Here is a 15,700-nt window from a genome sequence, read left to right as displayed (position 1 = left end):
CTCAAAATAGATTTGTATCAGGCAGTAATTCAGAAAAGTTGATTTCAAGTGCAGTACTTGTAAGGACAGGTGATCTCTTCCACCACATCTCCTAATGCAGATAAGGTAAAAGGAAAGTGTTAGGTCCATAGGCTTTCAAGACATTTAGCTGAGCACACATGGTTAGTTTACTAATAAGCAGGGGAATAAGCAGGAGGAACTGGAGATGTGGGTGCGGATGTGGGGCTACGACCTCATTGCAGTCACAGAGACGTGGTGGGACAGCTGCCATGACTGGAGCACAGCCATGGAGGCCTATGTATTGTTCAGGAAAGACAGGCTGACAAGGTGTGAAGGTGGAGTTGCTCTCTATGTGAGGGAGCAATTAATGTGTACTGAACTGTGCCTGGGTGGGCATGAGGAGTGGGTAGAATGCTTATGGGTAAAAATTAATGGCCAGGGCAAGGCAGGTGATATTATTGTAGGTGTTTGCTACAGGCCACCTGATCAGGAGGAGGATGTGGATGAGGCCTTCTACAAACAGCTGAGAGCTGCCTCACGATCACAGTCCCTGGTCCTCATGGGGGACTTCAACCACCCTGATATTTGCTGGGAAAGCCACACAGTCAAGTGCACACAGTCCAGGAGGTTCCTACAGATTGTTGATGACAGTGCCACCTGGATGTACCACACAACCCAGTCACTGAATGTTCCGAGCTTCACAGCCCTACCAGCCTTTGAGCTGACTTTGTTACCTCAGCACAACACAACATGTAATAGTATATTCATTGTACTGTATACCAAGGATCTTAAATTTCTGTAGCTTTCAAGCAATCTTGAAAGCCAGTGTGTTGAGCTGTATTCCTCAACTTTTTTGAAAATCTCAAACTGTAAAAATATGATCTGATTTTCTTCACAGAATGTACTCTGTTGGTTAGAGCAAGGTGGACCAGTCCCAAAAGCTGATTAGACTGTTGTGAGACAGCAGGCAGTCTGCAAATACTTACTTCCTCAGCTTTTCACTGTCTGCAACTAGACCTATCCTTTGAAGCCAGAACAGATCTGTGAGGACAGATGTGCTAAGGTATTGTGAAAATGCCTCTGGAGATCAGAGCCTGCTCTGGGGTGCACAAGGCATTGCCTTACAATTAGCAGACAAAAGGCAAACTCACACTGTCTCCATCCCTATATTGCAAATTTTCTTGAAGGTGATCAGAGAGAACAGACTCATGGAAATCTGCTGGAGTTTGGCAAGAAACTTACCTCTGGATAGGTGCTGAGGATACCCAGACAGGAAGTGACAAGGTATAACTGTGTCCCCAGGAGCAATGGCAAGAATCCAAGGAAGCATGGTGTAAATTATCATGTTTCTCAACTCCACTGGGGTCTGGCCAAGGATTAACACCCCTGTTTGCTTAGGACAGGTCCTGAGGTGCTTTTAATCCCTGTGAGGGCCCAAATGCACTGAAGGAGCACTTCTATGCAAACATCACGAATCACATCAGCCCAATCTCTGCAGGAGAAAAAATCGCCAGCCCTCCAGCCTTTACTGAGGCTCATGCTTCATGAAGAAGTGTGATCTCCTCCCTGTGTTTAGGGTTACAGCTTGCAGGCCATTTTTAGAACAGAGAGGGAGCTTGTCCTGTGCCAGCACAGGAAGAACAGTTCCTGGCAAAACAGCCTCATCATGGTCTCCACAACAGGTGTATTGGTGGCTCTTGATAAGCAAGAGGATGGAGCTTCCTTGCAGAGCAATTTTTAGCATAGCCCTGGAATTGTTACTACAGTTCTCTCTCTTGTTTCTAACATCACCACTTTGCAGATAAATCCAGCACAAGGAATGCTGGGAAAGATATTTTGCTATTTTGGCACACCTAGGATTCACCATCAGAATTGGCACATTCCCTGCTCCCCTCCCAAGGCATTGTCCTCATCCTCTGCATCTTTCCTGCCACTCCTCATCAGAGGTCTATCAGAGGTCTATCCTTTAAAGTGATGAAGTTTTTTAGAAGTGATTATCTTAAACCAAAAGTTTACCTTGATGTAAGCATATAGCAAAGAAAACCCCTTCCACCATAATCAATGCTCCAGTATCCACTGTGGTTTAGTCTGTCTGTGGCTAAACCCTAAGAGTAGTCACTTCAGAGGGCCCCACACAGCCAGCCTGGACTAGAAGGGATTTTGCTGTGTGTGCAAGGCACTGAGCCCATATTCACAAGCCCTGCCAGGCCTGAGTTGGCAATCTGGCAGCATTGCCAGGCAAGATGAAGGAGGAAGAGGCTGGGAGAAATAAGTCCTTATTAGCAGACTGCCTTCAGGGAGTGCTAAGTGCAAGCCAGAAGGAAATTTCTCCTTTGCCAAACAGCAAAGCAATCATGTGGGTGATGCAAAAGATAACAAGGCAATGCAAAGACGTAGCAGCCGGTGAGTGGAAGAGGTGGTAAGCAAAGCCATATTCTGGAGCTACAGGTTTTGTAACATGCAGAAAAACCCTTGCATCCTAGTCCCAATATGCACCAGGGTGGGCTCTTTCCCCTTCCCTCATCAGTAACTGAAATTCTGCTAAGACACATTTGCCTGAATTCTCATTCAGGTGAAAGCCATATACAGGTCACACTGGCCACACGATTTTGGCAGTGCTGCCCACAAACAATAAAGCAAGAATGAGTCAAAATAGTTCCTCAGTCATGAGCTGACGGACAATAAAGACAACTGGTAAGAACTGGCAATATCCAAAGTGGTATTCACTTCAGGAAAGCTGCAGGCTGGGAAGAGGCCAGCAAGCAAGGCCGGGGCAAACGCTAAACTGACCGATGGCAGACGGATGCAGTGCCAGGGCCAGGCAGAAGCTGAGCTGGGCCGGGCCGGGCAAGGCAGGGCCTGGATGCGCAGAGGGCAGGAGGGGTAGGGCAGGCGCACTGCCCGAGGGCGCTATGCGCGGCGGGCGGCTGTCGGGGCGGGAAGGGCAGTCGCCGCAGCTCCTGGGGCCGGGCCAGGGTCCCTCCATACGCGCGTCACCGCGCGTCTCACCGGCTCTCGGCCTCAGCCAGGCGGCGATGGGGGTCGGGGGACCCCCCCCCCCCCTCCGCTGCCCCATCGCCCGCCCCCCCGTACGGCGTGCCCCGCGCCCTCCCCTTCCTCCCCCCTCTCGACACGGGACCCTTTAAGAGGAGGCGGCAGCTGCTGGAGGGTTTGGCCAGACGACGGGGACGCTCCTGCGAGGGTTCTAGGATTGGGTCGACCGGCCGGAAAAAAAAAAAAAAAGGAAAGTGAAGCAAAAAGGAAAAAGGGAGAGAGTTAAAAACAAAAACACATACACAAAAAAAAAAAAAAAAAAAAAAAAAGAAAGAAAGAAAAGGACGTGTGGAAGCAAGAGAAGAGAAGGAAAGACAAGAAAAAAAAAAGGCACACGTCCCGAGGTTGTAGCTTGTGCCCATCCTGGATCGCGCAGGGATGGCACACCCCAGCTGGCTCTGCCTGCTGCAGGGCTCTCTCCTCCTGCTGGCCACAGCGCGCCAGAGCAGCCGCCCCGCAGCCGCCTGCCCGCTCCACGCCAAGGTAAACGCCAGTCTCGCGGCCCGCAGATTAGCGAGTTAAACTGGGCGGGGTGGGCGACGCGGTACGGCACGACACATTCTTTCCGTTCGGGGGCCGTGGTGAGAGAGTGCGAGGCCACCCCATGTCCCAGCTCGTCCCGGTCTTGGCGGCGGGCGAGGGCTGCGGGGGTCTGGCCGCATCCGTGCGGTGCAGGCGGCTGGTGGGAGCGGGACAGTGGCGCCGGGCTCTGCGCCAGCTGGGATCTGCAGCGCCGGGGCTGGCGGTGGAGTTGGGGAGATACCGCGATTAGCCTCAGTGGGACCTTCTGACCATGCCGTGCCGCATGAGTGTTATCTCATCTGCTATGTCATCTCTGTCACTAAAATGTCAGATAATCTGTAGTTCTGGTATTGGTAGGCTGTTTCCTAGGGTCATTAGGACAATGGTGTGTAACCATGCTGTTTAGGTATGGCAGCATCTGTCTTATTTGCAAAGCCGTTGAGTGTATCCTTATGAATATTTACTCCAGCTGACTGGGAAAAAATATACCTGCTGTCCCTGCATCTTCAGGGAAGGCTTTTTTGGGTGTGCTTTTATCTTAATTAGGGGTTTTCTTTTCTTCTCTAAATTACAGATATACCTTTCTTCTTTTTGTTAGTTTGCCTAAAGCTTCTGTCATGAAAGAAATATGGGCATTGGTGCCTGAAAGAGAGACACTGCTATTTTAAGGAATTAACATATAATTCTTCAGAGGGCTTTCTCATTTTAACTCTAAATTATAGTTAAAGCTGCAATCAGTAACGTGCCTCCTTCTTTCTTTGACAGGGAAAAAAAAAGCGCCTTTGAAAACAGTTCATCTAAAATGTACTTTAATCTTTTGTCATATATCCCGGTTACTAACTAATGTTGTCAGATTATGCTTTCTTTTTGCCTAATATTTGCTAAATTTGGTAAATTTACAGCCAGACTCCAGGAAAGAACAGCAGAATGCTTGTAGTTGGTTAGTATGTTACAATGTGCTGTTATTGATATGGGGCAATTACTTTAAATGGCTACCTTTCCCCATATAACCACTTCAGCAGAGCAAGTAATCTGTCCAGTCTCAACCTTTGGCTTTTTAGGTTTATTTATTTATTTGCTTGTTTGTTTTTAATTTCTAGCAAATAGGATCATGGGTTCTTTTTGTAGTTGTAGCCAGTGCAATGTTCATCCTCAGGCAAGTTCTGCTTACAATCTTAAGCTGAATTTGAGGTGAGCAGGTGGGCAAAAGCTCAAGAGATTAACTATTAAGAATGTGCCTAACATTTCCATAGCCATTACTGTAGATGCTTGGGGCACTTTACTTGGTGAGTAAAGGTGCAGTTTTTGACTCAGTTAGGTATACATGAACATGGCAAGATACAACACCACCTTAGATAAGAGGAAGGGAGAAAGTCATATGGGGAAGAATGTAGGGCTGGCTGCCTGGATGAAATGTTGCATGCCACATGCTCTGGCTTATGTACCAAGCAAAAGAAAAAAAAAAAGATAATATGGATTGAGAAACAGTGCAATGCTAGGCTGAGGTTTGGAAGATGTGACTATGGCTCCAAATGGGGTTAGGGGTCCTAAAGAAAGACATTGAAGCCACAGCAGGCAGCGACCTGCACAACACTTTGTGCTGGAAAATTTATAGTCTACATAGATGAGACAGATGGAATCTGTCAGATCAGTTGAACTTCTGACAGATCAGATAGAAGGAAGTAGAAGTGGTGTAGAAGGAAACACATCCTCTATAGTTTTCTGAAATCTGAACTTCACATCCAGTTCCTGAGTCTTTGGACAGCAGTTTTCCTTCACTTTTGAGCTTTCATTCCCCATATCACCACAACCTTCTCTCTTGAATTTTTGTTTGGGTTTTTGTTTGGTTTTTTTGTTTGTGTTTTGTTTGTGTTTTGTTTGTGTTTTGTTTGTGTTTTGTTTTTTTAACTCTCATGCTCTTCTAGGTGTTCAGAGTGCTGCCACATTCTTTTTTCCTCTTGTTTTCTTCTGTGTTATTTTCTGGATGTTCACCATATTTGTACTCTTGACAGTCAATAGTACATCATTTGGCCTAGCTTGAGCTAGTTTCTTAGAAGAAAGATGACACTTTATCTTATCCTTTTTGGCACCACTCTTCCAAGCAGAATCGTTACTGCCTCACCTGAAGTGATACATGATGACTGACAAATGCAGTAGTATGTGGAGACCACAAGTTGCATTCTGCGGTGACCTATAAATAACACTGGAAACAGTTAAAATGAACAGAATCTGAGGCTTGTTGAGGTTTGTTTTTTTTTTTTTTTTTCCAAATATTTGAAGAACAAACCTATTGGAAAACCATCAAAAATAACTCTCAGTCAGAGTCTGTGTTCTACCGAAGCAGACAGAAGGAAGGCAGGAGGTTGTGGAAGTTTCCAGTGCCATCTGTGGGCAACCAGCTATTGATTAAAAGGCAGATGTTGGGATATGGGACAAGTGTATTCTGGTTTTATGTGCTGATCTGTGATACATCACTTTATTCTCCTATCTTTCAAGGTTGTGAGTTTTTTTTTTTAACCTAGGCCCTGCGTCAGCTCCTGAGTATTAACCTCATGTGCACCGTGCTTTTCCAGGATTTCTGCAATACCTGATTTCCTTATTTTGTGGAAGGATTGTCTGGTGCTATGAACCTGCCACACTAGACAGTGGTGTTTGTCCCTTGTGCAGGCCTGGTTGAGGAGGGAGGCTTTCCCAACCTCATGGTAAGCAGTGGACCTTATAGATTCCTGTGTATTGTCTCTGGGACAGTGTCAGCTTGAGCAGCATTTCTTCTTTCTCCCTCATTCTCCCATTGGCTGGCTTCGATTTTGTTTCAAGGAGATTTTTTTATCTGGACTGGTATACCCCTGCAACCTATGGAGACCCATGGCAGGACTGAGAGCCACCAGCAGCTCCGTGTGAGTGAGCCTGGACGGGCGAGGGACTGTGTGGGAAGACGGCCATGGCCCAGGCCGTGCTGGAGAGCCTGCGGGCCGCAGAGCAGCCCCACACGAGAGACAGAGAGGAGCTGCAGCCTTTGGGATAAATGCACATCGGAGCAGCCCGTGCAGGGCTGCCGTGTGTGTGAGGTACCCCACGGACTTGCAGGGAGGACTGGCGTGGAGTTCACCCGTCCTGAGGAGGGAAAAACGGCAGAAGCTATTGGAAATACAGTGACTGAAACCCCCACTCCCTGCCCCCCGCCCCCCCCCCCCCCCCCCCCCCCCCCCCCAGGCCGTACGGGGTCGAAGGAGGTAAAAACACTGGAATCAGGGCTCTGAGCCCGGGAAGAGGGAGTTGTGGCAAGAAGGTATTCTTAAAGGGCTGGTCGGATGCTTCATTGTTATACTACTCTGTGTTGTTTTATTTTGGTTATGTTTTTGGGTTTTAAGGTTATGTTTTAGTTGATGTTGCATTAAATTATGTTCTGTTTTCTTCCCCAAGCCAAGTAGCCTGGTCTGTTTTGTCCTGAACCTGAAGCAGCAATTAAGCTCTCCCTGCCCTTAGGCAATTCTCAGCCTCTTCAGTACTTGAGGCTAATCGTGGTCTTTTGTTCCCTGATGGGCCTAAACCTCAACATGATGTCACATGGTATCTCCTTGGTCAGCCTGGGTCAGCTGTCCTGGCCATGGCCCCTCCCAGGGTCCTGCACACCTACAGCTGCGGGAGGGACAGTCTTGATGCTGTGTGAGTAGTAGCCAAAACATTGATGTGCTATCAATACACATTTTTTAGCTACCAACAGAAGGCACAAAACTACAAGGACTGTTGTGGAAAGTTACCACCACCCCAGACACAATACAAGGACTGTGTGAGAAGTTTTGCTAGGTGTTTGCCTGCTTTCTGCTGCATGTGCTGCAGGCTCTCTAAAGGAAGACTTTATTTACTCTATGCCTCATGGCCTGTGTGATTTCCTCCGCAGTACTGTCAGTATTACTCTGCTTTCAATGTCTGATTATGAAAGCTGGGGGAATTTAAAAAGAAAAAAAAAATGAGAGTGAAATGTACACTTTTCTACCTGGCTGTGTGCTGTGCTGATGTCTGGCAAAGTTCTGATGGTCTTTGTTAAAGCCAGGTACCATCCATCTGGGCTTGAAGGGGAGCTGATTTGAAAATTGAAGCTGTCTTGTGACCACTTGTTCCTTCCAATTCTTTGCAGTCATGGCTGTTCTTGTGCACTGCCATGTACATCATCAGACTTGTGCAAAGTGAAGGAGTGTTGACCTCCCAATGTCATGTCTGTCACAGCTGCCTCTTCTGCCTTTTTGCTTGCTTGTAGATAGAAAGCAGCACTTCTAGCCTTTTCTTCTTAATGGCTGACAGCTACTTCTAGTTCATTTCTCACCACAATAGTGTGTCTTTCCATTTTTTCCCTGCTGTCATTTCCCTCCTCTCATTTTCCCTCTTGCTTTACTTTGTGTATTTGTTTTCCTATATTCTTCCTGGGTCTGTGTCAGATTCATACTCACCGGTTGCCTTGTATCTTCTTTACCTCTCAGTGCTGCATTATATTTGTTCTTGTTTCTTCCCATAGTCTTCTTGAGAGAGCTTTTATGGTCTGTAATTCAGGAGCATATTGCAGGACTATGCTATAGAATCCAGAGTTATAGCATGATGTTACGAAGTTCTGAGGTATCCTTCAGACACTAATGTTCTGCAGAAGTGCCAGAAGAGCTCTTTGGAGTATACTTGGTTTATCAGCCCATGCTAGTAAGTTGGGCTGGTAGTAGCACTTTGCTGAATCTTGTGGTATGGGTTTGACGTAGAGAGCTCCTGGAGAAAGTTGTCCAGGATGAACCATTGCAGAGCTATCTTAAACCTTTCTAACCCTGGGTCTTCAGTATCAGAAATTTATAGGCAATGTACTTGCAATAAATTCTTCCAAGCAGCCTGTTCTGCATTTGACAGTCAGACAGACTTCTTAGATCAGCACACAAGCACATTCATAACTGAGGTTAGAGTTATCTGGTGGCTAAAGGCTGAGGAGATGTTTTGGTGCATCTGGAAGCATGTCTTCTTATCTAGACATGCAAAGGCTACCTCTTCCCGTCGGTGCAGATAGAAACTGCTTGCTTGATCCTCAGCAAGGATCACTGTACCAGCAGAATCCACACAGTGGGTGATGGAGGTCATGCCTGCTGTTGGTATAAACTGACTTGTCGGGGTCCAAGCAGGATCTGCTTTGCCCCACTGTCCTGCTGGATTACTTAGAGTTTGAGCACAACCCTGTATGCTGGGAGTGCTGCAAGGTATATTTTGCAGTGCAACCAAGTCTCATTCAGACTTCTGATGGCTGTGTTTTTTGAGAGACTTTAAGGAAACTTTTTCCTCCTCTGTGTTGAAAAGAGTTTGCCCTGGAACCACAGGCTGAGCTTAGCCTACGGCGTTTCTTCCCTTATTTTCTAAGATGTTACATGAACTTCTCTGGTCCTTAAGAAAGAGAACTGGGCTGTGAGGGGTCTTCGCTGTCTGTCATGTGCTACATCCCAGTAAAACTGTATTTCTAACTGCTCCAGTAAGTCTGCCTGCCAGGTGTGTTTTGTGTTACTCATTTATTTGGTGTCTCACTCAGAGCAGAATGTTTTCCCAAGATGCCACAGTACCCTCTAAGTATCACGGCAACTTCTTTGATGAGATGTGCCTTGCTGTGCTGAAGTGAGAGGCGTCAAGGTGAAGGTGATTGAGACCCTGATGTCTTGCTCTGTTACAGTAAAGTGATGCCAGCTTTTGACTCGATAAAAGATGGAAGCTGGATAAGCATCTTACCTGGAGCATGGCCTGTTTGGGCTGTGTTTCTCTGCTGGTTTTGGCAGATACCTGAGTGATGAGCCAGGATGGCATTACTCTTGAGGGGACTCAGTGTTTCCTTTCAGGAGGAGAAAGCCAAGGGCCATCTTCTTGTGCTGTTAATTAGTAAGAATTTAATTTTGACCTTAAAACCTGAGAGAAAGGATGGTCAAAGAGGACTCTGTGTGAGCAAAGCCACTTCAGGAGAGTCTTTGCTGGCAAGCTGCTGAGAAATGCTTGCTTGGCACCGTGTTTTCCTTAAGCCCTGTACTGCAGTGGCCTGGCATAAATGTTTGTACTTACCCACTTGTGTCTTCCTTTCCCCCAGCAAAGCAAGCTGAACTCCTTCCTGTGGACCATTAAGAGAGATCCTCCGTCTTACTTCTTTGGTACCATCCATGTTCCATATACACGTGTCTGGGATTTTGTCCCAGAGAACTCAAAGAAGGCCTTCCAGCAGAGCCACATTGTGTACTTTGAGCTGGACCTCACTAACCCTTATACCACCTCAGCTCTCACAAGCTGCCAGCTCCTGCCACAGGGGGAGAACCTCCAGGACGTCCTGCCCCATGACATCTACCGCCGGCTCAAGCAGCACCTGGAGTACGTCAAGCTCATGATGCCATCCTGGATGACCCCAGACCAGCGGGGCAAAGGGCTATATGCAGACTACCTCTTCAATGCCATTGCTGGCAACTGGGAGCGGAAGAGACCAGTGTGGGTGATGCTGATGGTGAACTCTCTGACAGAGGTAGATATCAAGTCACGAGGAGTGCCTGTTCTGGACCTGTACCTGGCCCAGGAAGCGGAACGGCTGATGAAACAAACAGGTGCTGTGGAGAAAGTAGAGGAGCAGTGCCACCCGCTCAATGGGCTGAACTCCTCCCAGGTGAGATGGAGTGGTGTGCAGGGTGCCAGGCTGGCTGCTAGGGTGGATATTGCAGCAGCAAGAGCATGGGCGGGGGCATGGGGTAAGTGCTCTCTACCCAAAGATTTGTGTTTGCTCGCTGCAGCCTCTGCCTTTTTCTGTACCCTCAGGAGAGCTTGCTAGTGGGAGGAGTTAGGGCCATGTCCTGAATTCATTTAGACTTGGCCTAGCAAGAGCACTGTCCTCTTTTCTGTGCATCCTTTTGGGCAGGCTCTGTCCTGAGAAACACTGGGCTTTTGGATGTCTGCTTTCTGATCCTGGTCAGGTTGCCACACTGGAGTCCAGGGCAGCCTGGGGCTTATTGTCTAAACTTGCTCTTGTAATAACTAGTTAAGAGGAAAGATGTGATCACCTAGGGGAAGCAGGGGTGCTATAAGTAGAGCTGAGAATTAAGTCCTGGTTGGAAAATTGTCCCAGTGGACCTCTGAGTGCTCTCAGAAATAGAGGTCCGTCTTCTACATTGGCAAAAGTGTGTTTTGATTTTGAGTTGGGTTTTTTTTTTCTCTTTCTTTGAGACCAAGTGAGAGTCAGCACAACACAGCTTCCTGCAGGGAGCTCCACAAGCTGGTGCAGGCCCTTGTGCAAGTGCCTTTGTGTTTGCAAACCAGCTAGAGTTTAGCGCTATTGTTCACACATGAGGCAAGCAGAGCAGTCTTATGTATTGCCTGAGTGTTGGATCAGGTTATCACAGGCTCTCATTTCTGAACTAAATGCACCAGGGAACTATGTTTGTCACTGCCTGCCTGCACAGCATGATCACAAGCAGGCATAAGATTGCTCTCTGGCCTGAGGTACCGTTGCTGCAGGGAGATGCTATCTTGGGGAGAGAAAATGGTGTTTGCTTAGGAGTAGGTGAGACCTGCTGTTCAAGCACATGCTGGTAGCCCAAAGTGCGAAGACCTTTGGTCATGGGCAGGGAAGTTTTGACTGATAACTGACCTTTTCCCCTGCATCCTGAGGCCTGTTCCATCACTGACGCAGCACTTCCACAGCTGGAAGGGGAGGAGCAGAAGGGGAGGAGCAGCCCAGCAAGGGCAGGGACAGCAGTTTCAGACAGATGTTGGAAGTACTGCTACCTGGGCCAACCTTGATGGGAGACTGCAGTACAGGGAATAGGTAGCCTGAGGTGCACCACTTGTACAGTCCTTAACTGCTGGCAGGGCTTCTGCACTTGTCTCTTCCCTTATTTGGAGCTGCACAGTTTCATTCACATCTCCAGTCTTCTGCTTAACTGGGCTTTGAGTCCTTGTGTGCTGTCATCATTTTCTCACAGCCGCCCTAGGAATGCGCTGGGAAGTCTCATCTCCTCCACATGTTATGTGGTTGATGCTTTATTGATGTTATTGTTCATCTTTTTCTTTTGCTGATGCTGCTCCCCTGTCTTAGTGTGATAGAAACGGGGTGGGAGCAGCATACATTTTCCCATCTCTGTTAAGCTCATGCAACTGTTGACACTTACTTTAGGCCTTCACACAGATTTCTTCAAAGAGTGGCTGTTGTGGTGCTGTTTTGCAGGTGGAATCAATACCACATGAGCCAGGAAGCTGTATGGGATGGGGACACCCCATGCATCATCCAGACTTGCCCAACCTGGTGGCATGTATTATGAGAGACCAGCTGAGGGGATCCAGGTAACCAGGCTACAGGAAGCACCTACTCTGGTTGGGAAAATCACAGCTGGTGATTACTCCACAGTGGTTGGAAGTGTGCATGCACATCAAGTGAGCTGCAGTCTCTTTCATACCTGCTCACTTCCAGGGGGGAAAAGCATGCTCTCCCTTGTTGGAACAGGTCTGGAGCAGCTACTGCACTGCAAATTCATACCCTCACTTCTGCCCACTGCTAGATTTTGCACACTGCACAACTGGAGTGCTGCACTGGATGGCTACAGACTCTTCAGAAGGGACAGGCAAGGCAGGAGAGGCAGAGGGATAGCCCTCCGTGTAAGGAAGTGTCTTGACTGTTTTGAGGTCAGTGATGGTGAGGATAGGGGCGAGTGTCTATGGGTAAGAATTGAGGAAGGACAAAAAGGGGGATGTCATGGTAAGGAGTCTGTTATAGATTGACCGGCCAAGATGAGGAGGTAGATGAGAGGTTCTTCAGGCAGCTTGGAAAACTCTCAATATTTCTGGCCCTCATTCTCATGGGGGACTTCAACCTACCAGATGTCTGCTGAAAATACAGCATAGCAAAAGGGAGGCAGTCCAGGAGATTCTTTGAGTGTGTGGAGGATATCTTCCTCATGAAGCTGGTGAGTGAATGAGGGAAGGCACTTTGCTGGACCTAGTGTTGACAAACAAAGAAGGTCTGGTGGGGAATGTGATGGTTGGAGGCCACCTATGGCATAGTGATCCTGAGATGATCAAGCTCTCAATCCTCAAGGAAGCAAGGAGGGGGATCAGCAGAACTGCCACCTTAGATTTCCAGAGAGAAGACTTTGAAGGCCAATGGCATCCTAGCATGTATCAGAAATAGTGTGACCAGCAGAGCCAAGAAGGTGATTGTCCCCTTGTACTCAGCACTGGTGAGGCTACACCTTGAATATTGTGTCTAGTTCTGGGCCCCTTACTACAAGAAGGACATAGAGGTGCTGGAGCGTGTCCAGAGATGGGCAACGAAGCTGGTGAAGGGTCTAGAGAGAAGGTATGGGAAGTGGCTGAGGATGCTGGGGATGTTTAGCGTGAAGAGCGGGCTTAGAGGAGACATGATCACTCCTTGCAACTCCTGAAGGGGAGTTGCAGTGAAGTGGGGGGTTGATCTCTCCACTAATGAGTGATAAAACCTGAGGAAATGTGTTCAAATTGTAACAGCAGAGATTTAGATTGGACATTTAGATTGGTATCTAGCAACAGGACAGGGGTAATGGAATGAAGCTGGAACACAAAAAGTATCATTTAAACATAAGAAAAAACTATTTCACTGTGAGGGTGAGTGAGCAGTGGCACAGGCTGCCCAGGGAGGGTGTGGAGTCTCCTTCCTTGGAGGTCTTCAAGACCTGCCTGGCCACATTCCTATGCGACCTGATCTAGGTGGACCTGCTTCTGCAGGGCGGTTGGACTAGACTAGATGATCTCTAAAGGTCCCTTCCAACCCCTAACATTCTATGATTAGGAAGAGCTTTTTCACTGAGAGGGTTATTAAGCATTGGAATGGGCTGCCCAGGGAGGTGGTGGAGTCACCGTCCCTGGAGATATTGAATAGACATTTAGATGAGGTGCTGAGGGATATGGTTTAGTTAGTTTAGAGCTTGGCAGTGAAGTTAGTGGTTGGACTCGATGATCTTAAATGTATCTTTCAACTGTAATGATTCTGTGATTCTATAACTTCCAATACAGGTAGCTTGAGGAAATGGAGAACCTGAGGCAAATGATTTTGTTTCAGAACCTGACTTGTGAACTGTTGTAGTTGACAATTCTGTAAGTCTTTCATTTCACAGACCACATAAGTAGACTGTAAAAGTATAAGTTTTATATTTTACACAATGATATGTACACAATCAGTGAAATACTGCCTCTTCAATCCCACTCTCATGTTCCAAGACCTGTGCAACTTCAGGGAGTATGGGAAGATTAGTTTGTCCCCATGTCAGGGCCATCATGTTTATTTTCCTCTTTCATGTTCTTTCTATCCTAGTTTGTCTTATGAACTTTTTTCTCCCACCTCATGTTCTTTCATCTGTGGTGTCTCTCTTGTTATAATACACTATAAGGACACAGGTCTCAGTCCTAGCAGCATCTGGGCTAGAAGAGAAAAGGCTTTGTAGCTATAGAAAATCTGCCACTGCTGACTTGCAGCACTGGATTTAGTCCTTCAGACCTCCCAACTGTTTCTTTCAAGTTCATGTGCTTAAATGTTTACTGTATTGGAGGCATTAGTGCTCCAGCCTAAAGCCCATGTAGCTTTGCTGTTTGTTCCTGCTGTAGCATCATGAACACCAGTGTGCTGGTTTTATGTGACCAGGTACACAAGGTGTCTGCAGGAGTGACTTCTTTAAACAAAGAGCTGCTAGAATCTTCTCCTGTATCTGATAGGACCAGTGCCAGTTGGCTCCAATATGGACCTGTCACTTGCCAAAGCCAAGCCAATTAGTGATGGACGCAACACCTGACTATCTACAACTCCCTGAAAGAAAGTTGTAGTGAGGTGGGGGTCAATCTTTTCTCTCCGGTAATGAATGATAGAACATGAGGAAATGGGTTCAAGTTGTGCTAGAGGAGGTTTAGATTGGATATTAGGAAGAACTTTTTCACTGAAAGGGTTATTAAGCACTGATATGGGCTACCCAGGGAGGTGATAGAGACACCATCCCTGGAGATACTGAAAAGACACGTAGATGAGGTGTTGAGGGATATGGTTTAGTTTAGTTTAGGGCTTGACAGTGTGAAGTTAGTGTTTGGACTTGATCTTAAGTGTCTTTTTCAACCACAATGATTCTGTGATTAACATACTGGAGGAGAGGAAACTGCTGTGCAGATGGAAAACTGCAGCAGCAGCAGAAGGGACTGGGAATGTGAGAACATCTCTGCAGACACCAAGGTTGGTGGAGAAGAGAAGGAGGAGGTGCCCAGGCACTGGAAGAGGTTTCCCTGTGACCTGAGTTGAAGACCATGGTGAGGCAGGCCCTGCCCTTGCAGTCGATGGAGGAGCGCAGAGATCGACTCACAGTCCGTGGAGGACCCCACACCAGAGTGGCTGGATGTCCAAAGGAGGCAATGACTTCATGGGAAGCACCCTGGAGCAAGGTCCTGGCAGGACTTGGGAACCTGTGGAGAGAGGACACATGCCAGAGCAGGTTTGCTGCCAAGACTTGTGACTTTGTGGGGGGACACTGATTGGAGCAGACTCTTCCTAAAGGACTGCTCTCTGGGCAGATGACTCACCTTGGGGCAATGTGTGAAGAGCTGCCCACATGGGAGGCCCCATGCCAGAGCAGTTCATGAAGTACTGTAGCCTATGGGAGGGCTCCACATTGAAGAAGTGGATGGAAGACTGTCTTCTGTGGGAGGGACCCCACACGGTAGCAGTGGGAAGTGTGAGGAGGCCTCCCTCTAAGAAGAAGCAGCAGCAAAGTCTGGCTCTAGTGAAATGATCATAACCCCCATTCCCTATTGCTCTGTGCCACTTCGAGGGAAGCAGCAAGAGTCCCAGCAGGAAGGAGCTGAGGGACAGAGTTGTTTTCAGATTTATTTCTCATTTTCCCTACTCTGTTTTGATTGTTCATTAATAAACCATTTCTTCCCAAGTTGAGTATGTTTTGCCCATGATGCTAATTGCTGATGCCCTTGTCTTGACTCATGAACTTCTCCTTATATTTCTGTCTCCCCTGTCCAGTTTAGACTTCTAGTATTGATCATTTTGTGTTATTTAAGACATTAATTTTTCATGTTTTTGCTCAAAGAGCAACCTCTGCAAGCAACAAGGTGCTGAGAG

At 47.4% G+C, this 15,700-nt stretch overlaps 1 protein-coding gene across 1 annotated transcript in view; it reads left to right on the top strand.

The window, feature by feature from the left end:
* Nucleotides 1-3,432: 3,432 nt before the first annotated feature.
* The window catches only part of TRABD2A (TraB domain containing 2A), a 72,494-nt gene continuing 60,226 nt past the window's right edge, over nucleotides 3,433-15,700 (top strand). The window contains exons 1-2 of the mRNA XM_062019056.1: nucleotides 3,433-3,537; nucleotides 9,671-10,231. Of these exons, the coding sequence (XP_061875040.1) occupies nucleotides 3,433-3,537; nucleotides 9,671-10,231 (666 nt within the window). The remainder of the gene's footprint in view (nucleotides 3,538-9,670; nucleotides 10,232-15,700) is intronic.

The sequence above is a fragment of the Colius striatus genome, chromosome Z, assembly GCF_028858725.1.
Source record: "Colius striatus isolate bColStr4 chromosome Z, bColStr4.1.hap1, whole genome shotgun sequence".
Lineage (NCBI taxonomy): Eukaryota > Metazoa > Chordata > Aves > Coliiformes > Coliidae > Colius > Colius striatus.
The sequence above is the reverse complement of the archived record's forward strand: the minus strand, read 5'-3'. Positions and strand labels throughout refer to the sequence as shown.